This window comes from Platichthys flesus, chromosome 6 (assembly GCF_949316205.1).
Source record: "Platichthys flesus chromosome 6, fPlaFle2.1, whole genome shotgun sequence".
NCBI lineage: Eukaryota > Metazoa > Chordata > Actinopteri > Pleuronectiformes > Pleuronectidae > Platichthys > Platichthys flesus.
Window position 1 is genome coordinate 22439982 of NC_084950.1, and position 21202 is coordinate 22461183.

Sequence of the window (21202 nt, forward strand, 5' to 3'; positions counted from 1 at the left end):
ATTTTTGGTTGTTATTTATGTTAACTCACATGACAAATTGATGAACTACATGTACAGAAAAAAAAGGTCACAACTCTGTAAGTGTGTGCTGTTTGTGTGTTTTCTCAAAATTAGAATTTAGAATCTGAATACTCCAACATTTAGATGATAGAGTCTTCGCCACTTCTCAATATAAATACCTGCAGTTTAGGACTGTAACAACACTGAGCAGATGTTAAGCCCAGAGGCGCTGACTCTTGCTGAGGCCCTGGTCCTGGTCAGACTGGTTCTGCACCTCAGAGGAAGCCACAGCTTGAGGTTAAAACACCTGAGCTTGTCTGCAGGCGGAGGCATGTGAAAGCTGTGAAAGGTTAATCCCGTTAGTCTGAGGTACAAAACAATTACAGCAGTTAGATCTAATTGGAAGCAGACATTGAGTGAGAGACTCTGTTTTTTTCATGGTCACTGAAATTTATTTGAGATTAAACTAAAGCTGATCTGAACTCCCAGATGTGCAGCTAGACTCCAGATGTTTTATATTATAGACATCCATGTCAATTAAAGAAGAATCAGTCTAAAGCCAGTTAATGTCTCTAGGATGTGCTGTTCACAGACATCTCCAAAAACAAAGTCTAAGGTCAAAGAGCACAGTCTTGGTGGATGTTCAGTCTTGTTTCAAGGTGTTAGATGTAGAGTTTGCACTGCGGGAGTAGTTGCATGAACATTCAAGGGGCCATTCAAATTTAAGGGCTGATCTTCTGGGGAGCATGAATATGAATACGAAATGTCCCTAAATATATTAAGATTAAGATGCATTTATTAGTACCAAACACATGCACAGACATACAAAGGCACACTCATGCAGGTAGGGAAATTTAACTTCTGCTTTTGACCCATCTGGTGCAGGACACACAGAGCAGTGAGCGACATGTATGGCGCTCGGGGATAAACCAACAACTACCATAACAAATGTCCATCTTAAAACCAAGCTTTTGTTTTGCATTGTAGGTAATGTAGGTACAGGAAACATGAAAGATAATTAAACTTCAGCATGTGATGTTTCAGTTTTCATACTCTACTTTTTTACTGTACAACTCATTAAAGTCATTATGTTTCATTCCCATGGGCGCTCAGGTGTGCACAATTTGCTGCACATGCACACAACCATGTTTCACTTTTCATGACGCTGTTTTGTGTCAGGTAGGCTATAAGATGAGGCCTGTTGAGTTTAATATCAAAATAAAATCTTCACAGCTGAAACCAGCAGATGTTTATAATTTTAGTTAAAAAATGACTGAAATGATTCACCACACTGTCTAATTAGCTGTTTTACTTTCGAATGATTGGCTAACAAATGAATCTGCTAGGTGGAAAATGTTCAGTAAGCGTCACGTTAACACAAACATTTTTTGGCACTGTTTTGGAGGCATTTTGTTTTGGGGTTGCCTGTCCGTCCCTCCCAATCTCTTGAACACAATATCTTAAGAATTTCCTAAAATTTGGTACAAATATTCAGTTGGACTCGAGGATGAACTGGTTAGATTCTGGTGGTCAAAGGTCATGATGACCTCATGTTACCTTGGACTCACTGATTAAATTTAGGTCGTCAAAGGTCAAAGTGGCCTCAAAAATGTATATTTTTTGCCTCTTGAATGTGAAATCTCAAGAATGTTGGAGGGATTTTCCTCAATTTTTGATAGTTGTCACGTGGACTCAAAGATAATGTGATTATATTTCAGTGGTTACATTGACCTTATATAATCTGGAAAAAGGCACACAACCACAGTACGGTCATTCAGAACAGGAATTCATGGATTTATTCTGGTGGTCATTAGCTTTTTATTTGGATTTACATGATCAACTGTACGGCAACTGTAATTCCCTCTACGAGCAGCACACGTCTCTTCGTGTTACTGCCAGGTTGACTGGTACGGTAGCCCAGGGTGGTATACTGGGGATGTTGGGAGATGGGATGGGGAGCAGCTCTGTGGTGGTGGTGAACAGTAGAAGGTCGGCACTAACCAGCTCGCACCAAACTGCTGCATCTGGTCTGTCAGCGCTGGTTATATTTATTAGAAGAATGACAGTTCACCTCAAAAGTAAGAAACAACAATGTATTTTCATACAATACCTTAAAATTAAAACCAATGAAAATGAAAATCAAAGAAGTGTTTTCTTATATATTAAATAAGAAAATTTAGTCTTTGTCAAATAATCCAAAATAATGCAATCACACATTTTAGAAAAAGCACTTCAAAAATCCCTTAGAGAAAGAAGACTGGTTTAAATTAGTACTGTGGTGAGATAATGATGACAAGAAAACGACGAGCACCATCACAAAGTGTGTCAAGGTTGAAGAAGGACAAAGTGTATAATCTATAATTTCCTCTGTGCCCCTCCCCGCTGGGCCCTCCCACTGAGAGTTTCAATTAGGTCATCCCTCAAAATAGTCATGCATCCCCAAGGCACCGTCACAAAATGTCTGCCTGTTAATGAGCCAGTGATTGTGCTGATGATGATCGGCCAGTGCAAAAAGAAATCAGTGCTTGTGGCCGTAGACCTGCACAGATGACAGATGACTGGGTGTCTGGACAGACTCTTTGCACATGCAAGACCAGATTAGCTTTTAGTGGTTTAGCCAGTTATGTATGAATCACAAATACTTTTTCTTATTGCAGCAGTTCTAATGCAGAAAACGGCCAGATTCACATGATCATATGGCGACATTACGCACCACTACACTTCTTGTTTATCCGGCATCAATCAACTCATGCAGTGACCTTTTTCTACCTGCGTGTTTGTAATGTTCTCTTGTCCTGCGTTAATGCTCTTTAGCTACTTCAGAATTTTTCCTTGTCATTAGTGAATCCTCCTCAAACAGTTCTACAATAAAATGTCACTTTTTACTGGGAGTTGTGTGCAGAGCTTTTTATAAACAGTCTATGGTGCAGAGTGAAGTTGGCAACATGCAGAGAGCAAGGCCTGCTGGAAACGTGAGGGCTTTCCTGCTGGACCGTAAACAGACCACACTCACTGTAATGAACCAGAGACTGTGAAGGTCTGAGTGTGTTTGTAGTGTGGTGGACCATGTGGTTAACACAGTGAGAGAACTGTAGACATCTGTCTCTGCTGAAGTTTGATTTGGTCTGAGTGATTGGATTAGAAATGCCTCCAGATCTTTTCAGAGTAAAAGCATCACAGCTGGACTTGGTCCCTGTGAACTCTTTCCAGTAAAACTCCTTTAAATCTGCGCAGTGAAGCCAGTTTAAAACACGCAGAGGCTTCATTCAGCACAGTCTCTTTCTCATCAAGAACAGAGTCTGTGAGAACATAATTTATACACAACAAAAATCTTAGAAGTTAACATAGATAATGAGAGTGGTAGTAAGTAGAGAGGATACCACCGCCAAAGCCAAAGCTTCTCCTCAAATCAATCAAGCTGCAACAAATTGTACACACACATAGATATCAGATTTTCTTGAGAAAACCTTAAAGGGCCAATATTGTGTAAAAAAAAAAACTGGGCTTTTACTATCTGTAATGAATTGAAGGAGGTCAGTAGGGACCCTCAAAGTATGAAAACAGTCACTCCGCGGACTGTCTCACTCAGTCCCTTCGAAGAATTATGGAGTAAGTTAAAATAAGTTAACGAAAAAGTCTTGTTTCGTACTTCCTTCGCAATATAATGTCATTAAGGATCGCATTGTCTCACAGCCCCACCCAGCCGGGACCAGTTCAGCCTAAGAACTTACCATTAAGGAAATTCCTGTCGTAACCGACTGTAAACCTATCTTTTATAGCTGCAAAACATAACAACTTGTCTGTCAGTGGCCTGTTCTAATTCTTACATTTCTAAACCAACCAAGCCTGATGGTCACTCTGTCTGAGCTCAAGTGATCCTGTGTGGATTGTGGACACGGCAGAAACCTCAAGAAGACACTGTATAAACAAACTGATTATTTATTTAATTGAAGAAATAAAGAAAGAGGTAATAAATAGAAAAAACTGTTCCTTGAAGCCCTGTATATATCAGCTGGACTGCCGGGATCTTTGTGGATTGGTTCAGCTTTACTTCCCAATTGGCAGCTGGTAAAAACTACATGACTTGAATGTGGCATTAAAATCCTAAAATTCATTTATTCGCTAGATAATCTTTTCCCTACATGTTCCTACAAACATCATTAAGAATATAGTTCTCATCTTAAGCTTGAATTGAAGAGTAAATCCAACACACACCCCCCCCCCCCACACACACAAACACTCACACACACACACACACCATTTCCTCTCTCATTGTCTTTCTGGTGGGATACGACGTTGGCGCTGCATTGGTTCATTCAGCTCCAGTGTTTAATGAAGTTGTTTTTCTGCTGAGGAGCTTTTCTCTGGGCCTCTGACAAACTGTTTCGTCACCATGTTATACGCTCACAGTGGAAACACGTCCGCTCCAACCAAGACCGCTCCGCTTGGACAACGCTCTATGCATGAGGAAATCTGTGAATTCATTACACAGTGCGGCTTCTCTGTGCTTTAGAGTCTGACCACTAGTGCAGTGGACAAGACTGAGAGTTTACCATCATACAGTGCCATACTGTGTTTTGAGCTAGTTGTTAAAGATTACCAAAGCTAGTTGGATTCTTCTCTCAGAACCATGAATGTCCGAGTGAAATGGCATTGAACCCCATTTACTTAAAAATACAAATGCCTTTTTGGTCATTAATAAGTTATGGGCTTTATCTTCTGGGGACCATGAATTATAATTGAGAGTGATGGATCAAGTGGATTCGGACCAAAGGTGTTTAACTGACTGAGGCTGAGAAGACAATACTAGAATCAGATCAGGAGAAATACTCATGACAGCTTTCGTAAACCTTGACCCTGGATGTATTATGTGTTCAGATTGACTTCATCTCTGTCCAATTCTCAGAAACACGTTGATAGAATTTCTTTAGATTTGGTAATATTTTTCACTTAGATTCAAGAATTAGCGGATTCGGTTTTACTGATCAAAGGTCACTCACAAATGAAAGCAATTTCACACAAATGTCCATTGACATAGTTCGGCTCAAAGGTTAACTTCACTGTGACATTATAAATGTAATGATAAACTATATTCAGGTGTTATTCGTCCCCATAACACAGCAAAAGAAGATGAGATTGTGATCATATTTAACATTTGGTCAGTTATTAATTGATGACACAAATATTGGGTGACCACCTTGAAACTCTGGTGATTGTATAAGTTCGTCTGTGCTGCTGATTCGATGACTTGTGTGAAGAATCCACATCAAAGTTGTAGCTTCCTTGCAGCTACATTCATATTAAAGTGTGTTAATAGTGTTTAAACTATAGTTTGATTTAATGATAATCTGACAGATGAAGACGATTTTTGGGTGGAATATAATTAAATGAAACCCTGACACATGCTCAGGTTATCAGGTGGTTCAGGGTCACACTGGCTGCTGTGGGGATCAAAGTCACTACGCTTTGATCCCCACAGCAGTAGGATGCTCATTAAGTTTCTTTCAGCACCAAACCATTTTGTTTACACATTACATAGATGCCCCTCTTTACTGAGGAAAAAGAAAAGGTTCGCTGGTCTCATCCCAACATACACACCACTGCTTTGTCCTCTGATTGATGCTAACATGAGCCACATACAGGTAGTTCTCTTGCATGTTACTGTTTCCATTTAATCTGCTGCTGTGCCACGACAAACTAAATCATTGTTTATGTTCTGCTCTACAGAGGTTGGATCATTTTGAGACAGACATAGCTATCAGCAGAGGTTTTAAATAAATATAAAAACCCTTGTAACTTTATTGTAATGGGGCCAGTCTTTCTCAGTATCCCATTAAATCTTCCTCTTCTTGTAAACATATCGCTGTGAGCTTGAGCGTTTTGTTGAAGAATCCATGTCCCTCTCTGAGTGTTTAGAGTTGCTTTGAGGTGAAGGTCGGGCAGTCGAACAGAGAAAGAGAGGCATATTGAAGGTTCAGGGCTGCTTTGTTTGAGACTGATGCAGCAGCTGAAGCTTGCACTCAGAGAACGGTGGGCAGGTAACCAACGGACATTTAGAAGTTGAATAGATGTTGATTTGACAACCTGCCTCAGTGCATACAACTGGTGCATGAGGGGTCTCATCTGTTTCTTAACACTGCTTCTCAGTTTACCAAAATTCTCTGCTGGGTTGGAGAAAAAACCCAATCCTACAAACGATCCTCTGTGATCTGGTCTGATAAAAGACAATTAATTGTGATTTTTTTTTCACAGTGTAAATCAGCCTATGGGACTTTGTGTCATCATGCTGGTCCAGACTGAAATATTTCTGATTTTTTTTGTAATTGTTCAGCAGGAGTAAACAGAAGAAAAATCTGAACTGATCTAACGTATTGACACTCTTAATGTTTGGCTGCGGCCCAAACTGGAGGAAACTGTAGACAGTCACATCCATTATTTAACAGCTTTCCCACTGAGACGGATCATTTGTTTCCGACTACAAACTCAGGTCACACATGAGTGCACACACACACACACATACACTCACACATGTTTGTTCAGCTATCTTAGTGAGGACACTCATTGGCATAATACATTCCCTAGCCCCTTACAATAACCCATTCAAACTAAATGCCTAACCCTAACCCTTGACCTAACCTGAAGGTAATGCTAGCCCTAACCCTAAAACCACGTCTTATGTCCCAAATAGTCAATTAAAGGGGGGTTACAAAGTGAGGACCTGCCAATTGAAATATAAGTATCGTAAGAACTCCATAGAGGGAGTGCTGTTGTTAAACAGTCCTAAAAAAATTGTAGTCAGACAATATGTATTTTTCTAAAAATATTTATAACATGTATTTTATCAGCTATTGTGGATTGTAGGATTCAAATTAGAACATGCTTTTGTATTATTAAGGTTTTCAGTGGCATAAATACTTTCTATTTTCTTAAATATTCTCATGATTTAGTAAATAAATAGGCCAAATATTTGTTTGTCATGTAATCAACTTTTTTCCATTTGTGGGAAAAAACCTCACTCATTGTTCTGTTGTTGTTTTTTAAACCACCATCTCAAAACTTCTGGCTGGTCTACGCTATAAACTGTTGTTTCTTTTAAAAAGGAGCTAAAAACCAGCTCGGGAAGTTGCTCAATGTTGATCGATGACATAATTATGATATTCATGACATTATGATATCATATTTATAATTTGCTTAGTGTCAGCTGGTTTCAGCCATTACTCAGTTTGCTTCTCTTCTGCTCACTGTGATAAAATATACTGTTTGAAACGCTATTGTGGCGATTCAATTTGTTACAAACTGTATTTTAAAAAAAATGGGCGCTAAGTTGGCAACACTTCCTGTAAACGCTCCTCCTGATGATGTAATAGACATTGTTTCAGACGGTGTGTTTTATAAGCAAAATAGACAATGAGTAAACTCCACCTCCGGGCCGACTGACCTGTGCAACTTGATCACTCATTCACGATTATGTGTACACTTACAAAAGACATTCATTAAACCAACTTGAGCAAATACTTCAATTCATAACAATTTTTTTTTTTTTTTCTATTTGAATTTGAAAACAACCTTTTGTATTCAGTGGTTAAGTTTGTTTTTTTCAGTGTTGGACTGGCCCTGCAGTCCAGCATAAAATACCAAATATATCTTGAGTTGTTTTAATAGAGATGAATATCTTGCAGCACCCTGCAGTCATACTTTCATTTCACTTGAGCTCCTGGAGTCTTTTTTCCCTGCATTCATTCCTGCCGTGCATGCTTCACATTCAATGATCCTCTCAGTCTCTCTGCTTTCATGTTTCAGCCTCCTTTTAGGGTCGACGGTCTCACTCTGCAAAGTATATACCGCTTTTGTTCGTTGCCATTTATAGTTAAAAAGAAAAGATGAGAGCGGCTGATCAATGAGGAAAACATCAACCCAGAGGCCTCTGTTCATCTGATGAGTTGAGTTTTTCCACAGCCGCTGCTCCCCTGTGTTTCTGCTCCCAGCAGCGGTTTGAAGGGATTTTAAGGTAGAAAAAAACTTTCATTTGTTTAATGCCTGCAGCGCTGTGACGAGGCGCTTTGATTTTGCTCCTGGTGGTCTTAAAGTGGACTTCTGAGGTTTAGCAGAGGATCTGCTGAGTACAAATCTAGTAGGATCACTTTCATGAATCATATCTGTTGTCCAAGCCTCGTGAAGGTCAAACTCAAAGTCAGTTTGGAAATGTAGCAACCATTCGCTGCACCAGAATCCAAAACAGTGTTATAGCTGCAAAAAAAAACATCTTTTTGGACAGAAGTGAAGAGACACATTCAGGCTGTTCTGTTAACGAGAGCAGAAAATACATAATTAATATGGAAAAATTGGAAGTTTGATGGCTTATAGCCAAACTATGGCTAAAACAGGTATATACTTTAGAAAACCTTAAATGAATGCCTTTATGTGATGATCATCATTCATTGCCATTTGTTTTCCTAATATTTCAAATTTCAAAAATTGCAAAACAGTTGGCAAGAAGTCTGAATCATTTGTTTGACTGCATTCAGGAGGTTGTCATTTTAGATTGTTTGCCTCAACGCATTGAAAACAGAAGCTGAAGTTCTTTTTTCAAGTACCAGAGCCTATCACTAATCAAGTCAAGACCACATTGGAGTGAAGCATCATGGCAGGCTGGACAATCTCCCTCCTTGTTTTCACAGTGGCCATGCAAGTCATCTTCAGTGCCTCAAGATGAACAAACCAACACTGGGCATTCCTCCACCTTTCAGGCCATACATGGACATAATGACAAAACTGACCATAATTGCAGCATCCATGCACACTTGATGCAGAGACGCTGAATACGCATCACAGTATATGGTGAAAGTTCAAGAGCTCAGTCAGCAGGTTTCGAGGGAGAACATCTGAATCCAGTCCCACTCTGATGAACTGTCCATCTTCATTAACTTCCTCCCTACAATATCGGTTTACCTTGAGGAAGAAGTCTCACTTTTTCTACTCCAGGAGCACTGAGTGACAAGATATATTTTAGAAACACTCTAAAGGTAATAAATGCCCATAACCCACAATGGATGGCTAATGAAAACTGCTTTTTGTTTAGTTAGCGTTAGACCATCAATTGTTAATTTGAATCATGTGTGTAACTGATTTTAACTGTGTTCTGCTGTAGTGTGAAGGTTTTTTTATTAATTAATTTGTGTGTATGCATTCTGTTATAACTCTCAACACCACTAGCATTGATTACATTTAAGTAAATGTAGAATAATCACATTTATTACACTTTACGCCTTGACTTGGAGCTGAATGGATCTAGAGTCGTAGCGGCTTGAGCTCTCTGTTTACTGGTTACAGGAGATTTGAACTGGTGTAACGGAGAAATGGTTCTATGGTGCCCCTTCTTGACAGAAACAGAACTAGGAGGTTTGATGAAAGATATAACCATGTAACAGGATTTGTACAGTAGCTGAAGTGGACATGTTATGACAGCAGCTCTGTGTTTTTTTCTCTCTCGATTGCTGACAGATCAGCCCGGCGGTCAGACCTCTGAAGTGTAAAACACTCCAGCTGTTCAGACACATTGTGTCCGGCACAGTGCTAATGACTTCCAGGGGCTTGTATCTGACCCTCCTCAGCTGATGGATACACAATGGGTTTAAAGGTGTTGCCTGTCAAACTCTACTATATTGACTATGGATTAATACAAAATGATTGTGTCGTTTTGTTGATGGATATTGCGGTTGCTATTTGAGTTAAGTTTTTAGAAAATGTAAATTTTTTATTATCAGTTTCACCCAAAAAATATATAGATGATGATGGTGTGATTATTGTGTCAGTATGAGTCTGTATAAATCACATATTTTCCCTTCTATCTGAGATATATTAATCTAAGCGGGAATCTCTCCATTTGCCCAAATGCTTCATTTATGTTGCGATAACCTCATGGTTCTTCAATTTCCGGTGTTCGGGAATGTCCGGTTGTTGAGTTTGGAGCTAAACCAGTGTTGTTTCCCTGTCATGTCTCTGTCACACCAACTCTGTTGTGTGCTGACCTGTTTAACAGCCTCTGACAAACTTCAGTAACATTTGACACAAATCATCAAAGAGTACACACTGCGTCTGTTAAGGAAAATGGATCTCACATCTTAGAGCAACCTGTAACACCACACCTGAGGTCCGCTTTGATCCTCCTCCTGAGCCGATATGTGCGACGATCACAGTGAACATTAAGGCTGAAAACATGGTGTAGATTACGCCGCTTTGAGTCGAATTTGAATGTCGGGGCTTAAGGACACTTTGTTGACACCACAGGAGCAGTAAGGAGGCATATTATGTTTTCGTGTTGTTTTAAAACAATATTACCTCCACTAGATGTAATTAGTCTGACAATTCTGATATCGTATTAGCAGGTTTGAATAAATTAGCTTCTCTATCAAAGAAATAGTTATTATAATTTTTTTTTAATTACAGTTATTCAGGTCCTAAAAAGGTCTTAAAAAGCATTAAATTGGACTTAAAAAATGGTGCAAGAAACCTGTTGACCGTCACCAGTACTGAGCGCCATGTACGTACAGAAAAACAACGTATTAAACTGCGATACGGAGGCTTATCCTTATGTTTACAATACTGGGCTGTTGGTTTGAGAAGATCTGCAGACCCAGAGCGGACATCTTTGTTGTGTTTGTTTTTGCCCTGATTTAACTGGATTGAATTGAATGGTGCTTTGACTGTAGGGGAAATGGACTATCCTACTACATGGATTGAACACTGAATGCTGAGACTGTGGTATAGTAAAAGGTCTCTTAAAATGACAATATTATCGTTCATGCCATTATTTCTGGGACAATATATTGTCTAACAAATGTTTATCCTGACAAGCCGAGAAAATCATTTGCTGCCATGATGCAAGGAAGGAAATTACCTCACTGTCACTGGGAAATGTGTAGTTAAAGAGCTGAAACATGCCAGACATTGCTGATATGGTGCCACCAGAAATAAAAGCCCAGCCTTTCCAGAGATGCCGTATCCCCTTCCAGTCTTTGCAGTTTGGCATTACGCAAACCCCCCCACCTTTCTCAGACCCTGGTCCCCCCCCCCTGGCATTAGGAGCTGAGGGGACAGGGACGTGGGTGGATGTTGTGGGGGGGGGGGGGGGGTTGGGGGTGTCACACATTTTGGCGTGGGTTGCAGTTCTCACCCCCTACAGCCTGTGGCTGTCCCGGCTCTCCCAAGGCTCTGCTAATCCTCTTATTCAGCGTCCGGCTGGAGGCAGCGGGACTCCCACAGACCGGAGCGCCGAGCCGGCCACTCTCCACTGAATAAACACACTGACACAGTTGTGGTCTTTTTCTCTCCGTACAGACGTTGAGCAAGAGCTCCCCATAGAATCCATTCGAATCATTCACTCTTTTCCAGTAAAACATAAGCACATACCACCACCCCTCACCACACCACGCTGCCTGAATTGTTAATTTGCTGCAGTTTTCTGTCATACCTGCCTCTCGGCTTCTACAGTTACACAGAATTTTCCTCTTAAACTGTTTTTTTTACTTCTCAGCTAAGAGGAAACACTCGTTTCGTTTTCTGCTTCTTTTACTTGCTTCCATTGCTGTTTGCTGGTTTACAGTATATGTAAAAAACAACCAACACGGCTACATATATAGACTAGTCAGCAATTACAGAAACTGAAGAAATGTTTCTCTTTGTTAATATCGAATATGTAGTGAAATTAGCAGCATGGTAAGTAAATGAAAGCAAATACATTAAACAATCATCAGCCTGCACAATAGTACTGTGTTTTCAATCATGTTGTCAGCTACTCTTAAAGCACTGTTTACTCTGTCAATTTTATTAAATTGTTCTATTTATGATTATAGCATGTCTTGATAAGATAAATTTACCTTCAAATGCTCATCATCACTGAGATTTAAAGCAGCATTATAATTCCTCAGGAAATAGCTGACTTTCAATTCTAGTTCTTTAAAAGTCCCTTTTTAGGAGTTAAACTTGAATTTTGCACATTCATTCCATGATGAATATATAGATTTCAATAATATTAAGTTGTTTTTTTGAGATATTATTAAAAAAAAGCCTGTTTGAATAAAAAAGGCAAGACTTTATAACAGTGACATCGTAAAGAGCAATATTCAAATACAAAATACACAAAAGTAGATACAAGAAATACAAGAAGTAAACGGACCATCTTCATGACCTGGTAAGATATTTCAGTTTGGACCAAAGTGGTGGACACTTTTTGATCATATCCATGTAGGAATCCTGCCAGCATGGCTCAGATATCTAAGCAAATTATAAAAAAAAGAAAAAGAAAGCACAATGTAGCTGGTTGCTATAAAAAATAGATCAGCGTTCAATAAATTATTATTGTGACTGTAATGAACACTACAGTCACTGTAATGAACACTACAGTCACTGTAATGAATACTACAGTCACCAGGGGCGTTTTGTCAGCACTTCCTGTCTAAACACGGATATGTAACTGTTACAGACTGAGCAGGTGTTTTTCTTTATGGTCAAAGTCACAATAGCTTTTTAGCCCAACTCATGTGTCAGCCGTGTGGCCTGTAAGCGAAACCTGCAGTGTTTGATGTGGTTGTGTCAGATGAGTCGTGTTTGTCCCGCAGCGGAGGGAGGATCTGACACACAGAGAAGAATCTGTTGAGTGAAACTGAAACGGAAACTGAAGTTTAATAGTTTTTTAGTGGACTGAGTCCTGCTGCAGCTCAACTACTGATGGTCCCTTCTACAGTTTCAGAAAGAGCAAACAGCCCATTTCAAAAAGGCAGGTTTATAACGGGCACTGCATCAAAATGTTGACGAACAAACGAGGGGCTAAACCATGCACAGTAAAACAACCTGGTTGCTGTTTCAGTAGAAGAGTCCCCTGAAGTGCTCAGTTTGCTGCCTCCCAAAGATGAGCTCAGATGGTAACACTGTTAGACCCTAACACTGACAGACTGAAAGGGAGTCGAACTGCACCGGACTGAACACACTGACATATAAAAGACTGTACAGGTGTTATAATATCATGACTTAGAGTGAACATTGAACTGAAACATCCTCATATTCCTTGTAAACTTCACACACACACACACACACAAACACACACACACACACACACACACACACACAAACACACACACACTGACACACACACACACACAGTGTCGGGGAGCAGCAGGTGTCTCATGTCAGAGCTGCTGTTTACACCATCTGCTTTCCATTTCCACCTTAACAGAGACACAGCTCACAGCTTCCTGTCTGTCCTGACCCACCTGACTGAGGTCACAGAGGGAGAGTTCTCTGCTCAGTTTCACTTGCATGAACTATGCTGAGAACACACTGGCATGGTGCTGGAAATCCCACAAGGCACTGCGGCAGCTGTTTCTTGTGTGCGCCCCCTGTTTCATGCAACCTGGTCTTGTGCCACTGATGATATAAGTGTTGTATCATCAGGCGGCTGTGGCTGTGGGGTAGAGTGGTCGTCCTCCAACCTGAAGGTCGGCGGTTTGATCCCCAGTCTGACCCATCTGCATGCCGAAGTGTCCTTGGGCAAGATGCTGAACCCCGAATGGCCCCCCATAGAATAACAAAGTGCTGCGATTAGATGCACTGTGTGAATGTGTGAATGTAAAAACTGTACTGTAAAGCGCTTTGAGTGGTCATCAAGACTAGAAAAGCTCTATACAAAAGAAAAAAATAAATTGTGCTGTGCTCCTGACACTGTCGAGAGCCCTGTATCACCATAACATCTCCTCCAGTTTTGTATCTTGTTTGAAGGAGGAACTTATGTCCTGATGCTTGTGGAGGAGAGAGAGAGAGGAGTCTCGGGGGTGTCGCCATAAACACTGCTGATCATCATTTCTAAGACAGGGAACGTACATTTCCTGTCCTGCTTTCCCGTAAAGAGCTGGGATATTTTCTCTGGATCAAAGTGTTGGAGAGACAGATGAACGGCCTCCATCCCGAGGTGATACCGGTCTAAAGCTGCTACTTGAACTTCTCCCTTCTGACCTTTAAACCCGAGGTCGTGACCCTGCCACCGTGTTGGAGGTCAGTGATTAAGTGAAAGCAGTGGAGTGAATAACACCACCAGAGCGAGGCCACTGCAAAGACACTTCAGGACAGGAACAACCAAGGGTCTAATTGTTTCTTTATTGCCGCTTTCTGAAGGGAACAAGCTGCAACCGTCAGACAGGAGCTGTCACACAGCTGGAATGCATTGCATTAACTGGCAGGCATTCTCCACTTGTGGTCATGCAATGATTCATGGGGAAGTAGCAACGAGCGAGTTTCACCTCGTCGGGAGGTTTTATTCCACTTTGTAGCTCTTCAGTCAGTCTTTTATCCTCGGAAACAGGAGTCTTCTCTGCTGGACTTTGATCACGTTTCTACATTTCAACCATCTTTAGTTTGAAGGATTAAACCCTGTACACTTAGGCAGAAATGAACTGGGTGACCGGCCCGTCCTGGGAGGTTCTGCTGGACCACAAAAACTAGAAGAGCCTTTTTCTCTCGAAGGAAAAACTCCAAACTCCAAATCTCAATGGGTTAAAGGCAAATCTCACACAGTCCCCTAACAATGACAAGCTGTAGATTACAATAGGTAAAACTCACTGCTGATGCTTCTTTCTTGTTGCTGAGTTCTATATATGTAGATATGTTTATTTCTCTGACTTTATTCAAGAGCAGGATTTTTCCGTTGGAATAAAAAAAAAAAAACAGACTCACACTTAAATAGACCTATTTTGTACATAGATATGCTCTGTTTGTGCTCAAACTGTAAACTTGCACTCAGATTTTTTGTGTGAGCCTGAAATGTCTGATCTTGTACTTTTTCTTCTGCTCTTGCTTTTGTATGTGCAACAAGTGTCTAGGCCTCGTTGTGGGTGCGTTAGATTTATTTTAGGAGGCCCCTATGTGGGGGCATGAACCAGATTAGAGTTACCACCTGCACTCTCAAGGAAGTAAAGCTGGAGAGCAGGAATTCTCTCCAATCAACAAATATTTGAGTGCAGAGCAAATCTAAGCACAAGCAGGGGTATTTGAGTGCGAGTTCAGAGTTTTGAGTAAAAGCATTACAAAATCTGAATGTGAAATCCATAAGTCCCTCAAACTGAACAAACACACTCCTGAATCAAGACAGGGAGAAAAAAAAGAAGCTATGAAGCATGAAAGAATAACAGGTAGACAATAAGCTGAAGTCACTGAGTAGTGAAAATAAGAAAAGGGCACAAAGTAAAGATATAACCATCATCATGTAGTGGTTAATTTCATCCAAATACAGTAAAGGTTCATACATGTAGTGAGGATTACATAATATCCTTGTTTTAAATTGCAAGATCTACTTTGTTCATTCTAAAAAGTGTCGAACACATTGTGTTTCTTAACCAGTGGAAGTTGACTGACCTCAATGCATGATAATGCTGGGGAGTGCACCCTTGTGATATCCAATCACAAACTGCAAAACTGTATTGTTCTTCACAAGGCAACACAAATATCTTATGTGGTTTGGGTCCAATCTTAAAGTCCATTTAATGGTTTTATTTATATTTCTACATTCAGATCATATTGCACTATTTCCTGTTTGGAAAACCATGTGTAACGTCACTCCATGTCCTCTCTCTGCTGAAGATCGACTGTACATTTAGATCCAAACTTTGAATTCGATTGCGATCTCCTTTTAACTTATACACGTTACATTTAAAGCAGCTTCTTTGGTCTTGACGTTCTTAGATTACTATCAGCGTGTCTGGAATTCACCTGCTTTGCGTATGAACATCTTCACAAAGTGGAGCTGAACCGAAGTGGTTTCCTGCAGGCGAACTCTTCCCTCTGTAGACTGACAAACGTGTAATCCTGGATTAGACAGCTATCATCCCGAGTTTAGAGGGAATAAATGCAGCACAGCAGGATGCCTCATCTCCTAATTTACCACAGACTAATACTGAACAGACCACATTCAGGTGGGGTCTTGAGATCAAATATGGAAATGAGGCTGCAAACACTGTCTGACACTTAAATTGTCTTGGTTTGAAGTTAGTTGCACAGACAAGATAAAAAATGCATGAAGATCCATGTTTTACTTCTTCTTGTGTAGTTTATGTTTGAATCTGTCTTTGCTCATGTGCTCTGCTGCACGGAACATCTATTGCACTTCTGTCAGTCCTGAGAGAGGAAGCAGTTTTTTACAACTCTCCTGAAGTTTCTGAGTTTTTTCCCCCTGTTAAAAGTGTTATCACTCTGATGGAGGGGTGTGTGAAGTGTTGTGTTGCTTTTGGCCTCAATGTCCTTCTGTGATCCTTGCTAAAAACAAAAAAACAATACAACCACCCCTCCATTGGCATAGTGCTGAGTAGATAATGAGTGAATATGAACTATCCCTTTAATATCTCTGCATCCTGGTTTCTTGTGAAAGTTCTGACCAGAGGTTTTGATTTGTATCTTTCTGCTGCTTTGAAGCTGCTTTTAGATATTTGTATTATTCATAACTCCAATTTTACTAAGTGGACTTCTTCTCTAAAGCATTGAGTGACTCCAGAGGGAGCTGTGTGAAGTCTGGTAAATTGTCAGTGACTACAAGTTTGAAAAGCAATGAATCTGAGGGTGTTAATTTTGAAAGAAGTGAGCCGAACAGACCTCTGTCTATGGTCCTTGACTAAACTAGTGCTCTGCCTGGTGTAACATTGTGATTGCATGTGCCATGAAAAACGAATCTCCTGACCATCAGTTTATTTTGTAAAGAGGCATTTCTATGACCTTATACCTACGGTGTAAATGTTGATAACTATACATGCATGGTAAACATGCTCTATGTGGTTAAACGACTGTGCAGTGTAAGTGTGTGATTTCTCTCTGTTTCAGTTCCTGTCACATTATCGTGTGACTATTGATGCACGGTAAATCATTGTTTTCATGGCTGTTTAAATCTACTGGATGTTGTGGTATATTTTTTGTATATTATACATATTCCCTTGTCAAAGTCAATCAAACGTGTTTGTTTTAATTTATCTGAGTGGAACAGTAAACTGTAACGAGACCAGACTTTCAGATTCCAAAACAAATGCACATTCTGTCTGGACCAAGGTTTTTACCTAAAGTGACCTAAAGTGGAAACACTAGCGACTTTGTACACAGACGTGCCAAAACACATGAAAATTGGGTTGGTTGATGGAAGACAACATCTATCAAAGATAAGGTTGATTGTATGTATGTTGTATGTTGATGTATGGATATGGATCTCTTACTAACTGTGGCTGGTGTGTTTAAAATGTTACTGTAGAAAGGGGCTTGAGAAAATGATTACATGTCAGTAGCGTTCACAGCTACTCTGATCTGATGTCTGCAGAAAACTATAGTGTCGTTTATTTACTATAGGTCATCAAGGGTTGTTATAGAGTGGAAACCTTTTGGTTGTCACCTCTGCCTGGTGAGCATTTCTTTGGAGAAATTCCACCTTTCATATTCAATATTGTTGCAGTTTTCAAACACACACCTCATCACGTCACTTTATTCCCTCTTAGTGTCACGTGACCTCTGCTCTGTGTCTCTCAGCCTGGGCCCTCGGCGCTCTGTAATGGTTATGAGGTGTTGTTCTCTTATGGCTCCACTTCATTAACGTGACAGATGCCGGGACCGCCGCTCGGGTTAATGAAGTCACCTCCTGATGGGCTCTTATTATATACGTGACAGAGCCAGAGTGGTCCGAGTTTGTTGGCAAGGTCCAGAGGAAGTAAGTGAGGTAGGGAGGGATGATCATGGTGATCAGTGAGATGTGTGCTGTGGACAAGGAATCAGTCTTGTGGAACAACAGGTTTGTTTTTTTGTAGTGTTTCAACCAATATATCCAAAAGTGGTCTGAGATGATGCATTTATGAAAGCCGTCTGTCAGCGTCTCGCTCGCTACCCCTGCCTTCTATTTGCTGCTGGGATGTAACTACTCCTTTATGATCGCCAAGCTTGACTGAACATCCAGTCTTCTTGTGAGGTTTTAGGGCTGTCCAAAGTAGACAGGAGACAGGAAAGCTAGCCAGTGTGCTGGTAGCTCAAGGCTTTCCCTCCCGCCTTCTTAATGACAGCGTCTGGAACAAACTGTGTTATTTCGATGCTGCCTCCTCCTACTGACAGCTGTATGTGGGCCTAGACCAGTAAGCATCGCCTTACCTAGCTGTACTTCTTCATGTTCACTCTCCATCTATAGAGAGCTGAGGGCAGCTGCTCCTGGATTTTCCTAAAAGAAGGCTCTGCCCCCTCCCTCGCAAGGTTCAAATCATTGTTAAAGACACATCTTTTCTATATGGATTTCTCTTTTGAGTTGAGAATGTTTTTATCACAGCGGATTTAATTTAATTAAATACATATTTCATTTTTATCATTGGTATTTTGATGTGTTGCTTTTTTTCTTGTTTTACCTTTTACTTTGTGAAGCACTTTGGTCAACCAAGTGGTTTTAAATGAATCGTTCCCTCGACTCTCATAGGCAAAGAGCTGGTTCAAGATGGGCTAGTGGCTTTGAACCGGCCGTCACACTGTGTCAGCAGGAAAGGGCTGTGCCAGGGTTCTCAGTCATCTTGGATATTTAGAAATGCCTTTGACATTGCAGATATTCTATGTTTTTTCAGAGAACATACCTTTTAGCCCAGATATGGACCAAGTGGTGCAGAAGGGACCAAATGGTACCAAAAGGCGTTAAATGCCAGCTCATCACAGCCTGATGAGGGAGGGAGCATTTATTAAGCAACAGAGATTTGAAAACCTAAGGGTGCTTTTAGTATATTTCGAGCATCTATAAAAACTCATCATGGCAAACAAGGTCACTTTTATAGAGACTTTTATAGTGACTCACTGACCCTCACCAGCTTGATGTTTTATTGTTTGAGTGGAACAGAGCCTGTGGCAGTTTTCAGCTGCACGACATCTGAAAGTGTCTGTTGCAGCTTAGTGGTTTTGTTTGGCAGCTGTTCATTCAAACCTCTGCAGTAACTTTGTGTGAGGCAGCAAATCAAATATAACCTATTAAAGTCCAACGGGACTAATATATATGTCAGCTCAGGACATTTGTCTCGTAACATTTATTCTGTAAAACTTTTACCACCTCACAACTGAAGTTATACTTGAAGTACATGGACTGAGTCATTGTTGCTTTTATTAAGAGAGAAAGAAACAGTGAAGAGTAGCTAAACTTGACTACTTTATTGACTTAATTTAACCCTTTCTTTAATTTATATCATATTTTAGGTTGTTGCATATTTCAAACAAGCTTTGGCAGTCCTGTCACTATTTAATGATCCAAAGATCTTCTCATGTAAGATTGTAAGAACCGAAATATTTAGTTTTTGCCGCAGTGACCATGTTTTCAGAATTCACAGGATTCAGCAGAAAAAAACTGTTTATATATGAAGTCAACATGCAACATGACAGATAATCTCTTGCTTCTTATTGTTTAAATGAGCCTCTCTCTCTCTCTCTTTCTTACAGCTAAAGGATATGCTTACAGAAATCAACGCAAGTTCTCGGAAGACATCGACTGGTCATACGCAGGTGAGCAAAGTTTATCAAAAGCTTTGCAGGCACAATTTCCCTCCCTCTGCTTGTTGAAGTGGAATAATAAGCTGACAGTCATGGGTCGGGAGGTTTTTCTGAGGAGCGACATCAGTGGCTTTACCACGGTTCAGTGTTTGTTTTGTGACAGTTCTGCGTGCCACTGTGTAATAACACCACCTTTCACTCAACACCTGATACAGTCTGTGGGTGTGTCACAGTCAGCAAAAGTAGAATGTTGTTCCATTGTGTCTAGCCCAGTTAGCTGCCAGCTACTCACTATAAATATATTCTGCATGTGAATATCAGTTGTTAATGAACTCGGAGTTGCTGCTTGTTTGTTAACCAAGACTAAGAAAACCAGATGTCAGGTGATCTAGTGTTCTACAAATTACATGAAAACACCAGAACCAAAAGTCAGAATGTTTCAAATGTTTTATAACAAATTTATTAAATGTCATGCTACAGTTTTTCCGAATTGCTCAAAACGCATTTCCGGCAACTTCCTCTAGAAATAGTAAACACAAACCCCCAAATTTAAGCTACACGCAAAACTTTTGACTAGCAAAATAAAACTATTGATTCAAAACTATTTATCTTTACCCAAAACCAAATTTACTGTTCGATGCACAATATTTATCTTCTCAGTTCAACAATATGTTCTGCAAATACGAATATTTCCTTATATAAAAGTAGTCCTGTGTACCCAAAAAAAGAAAGTACGACACAGTCTGAAGCTGTGCATTTTCTGCTCCTACAAACATTTTAGTATAAAACCCTTTTTTAATACAAATTAACAAATTAATTTTGAAACGCATACAGGAAATGTTGCAATCATTCATGTTGGTGTCATAAATTGAACTGATAAACATTAAAACTCAGGTGATAGATAATATTCTCTATCTATTCTGGTGTGAACCACAGTGTTTATCTGTCCATGTCACAAACGTATTTCCACACAAACACTTCCCACGTCCAGCATTTCACTTTCTGAACCCATTCATCCCTTCTAATGGGGCATTGATTGTTATTGACAGACCAGAAGATGTGCATATTCATACTGTAGAGTCCTGAAATTAGAGTAGTACATGATCCGACAAAGAAAGGGAGCAGATAAACCAGCAGCTCCTCTGCCAGTGGCACACATGCTGCCTGTGTTAACAAACACACAGCTGATCTGCAGTGCGACCACAGCTTGTGAGTCCAGAGAGTGGATCAACGATTTGGTGACCACTGTTGTAGATCATCTGAGACATAGATGACGTTTAGGGTTGTATGGTCATAAAATAACACGATTGGACATGTGTGTGTTAATACAGCAGCTTAGTTGTCTGTTTTAAACCTTTGGGGCCTGTGTATGTCAGTCTGGGTCAAAGTGCGACAGTGTGACAGTTTTACCAACTATGTGGTTGATACGATAAAGTTACTTTGCCAGATTTTTTTAGAAAATGGGGTTTAAGTGCTTTGGCAATTTAGAAAACAACCATTTGCATGCTTTGAATTTGGCCTCATTATGAAAACTTAAATTTTGAAACGGAATATTCTGTTATAATTCTGCCTCACGTGGCCTCTAACATGTATATGGTTATACTCTTTGGGAGATATTTATTAAGCTTATAAAATAAACTCAGGGTCACAAAGTTTTGAATTACCACAATTACAGCCATCT

General features: G+C 40.1%; 1 protein-coding gene across 4 annotated transcripts in view; it reads left to right on the forward strand.

Moving 5' to 3' along the window:
* ptprz1a (protein tyrosine phosphatase receptor type Z1a) overlaps positions 1–21202 on the forward strand; it is a 74517-nt gene that overhangs the window by 8144 nt on the left and 45171 nt on the right. For all 4 annotated transcript variants that reach the window (XM_062390617.1, XM_062390618.1, XM_062390619.1 and 1 more), the window contains exon 2: positions 19471–19533. In XM_062390617.1, coding sequence (XP_062246601.1) covers positions 19471–19533 — 63 coding nt within the window. The remainder of the gene's footprint in view (positions 1–19470; positions 19534–21202) is intronic.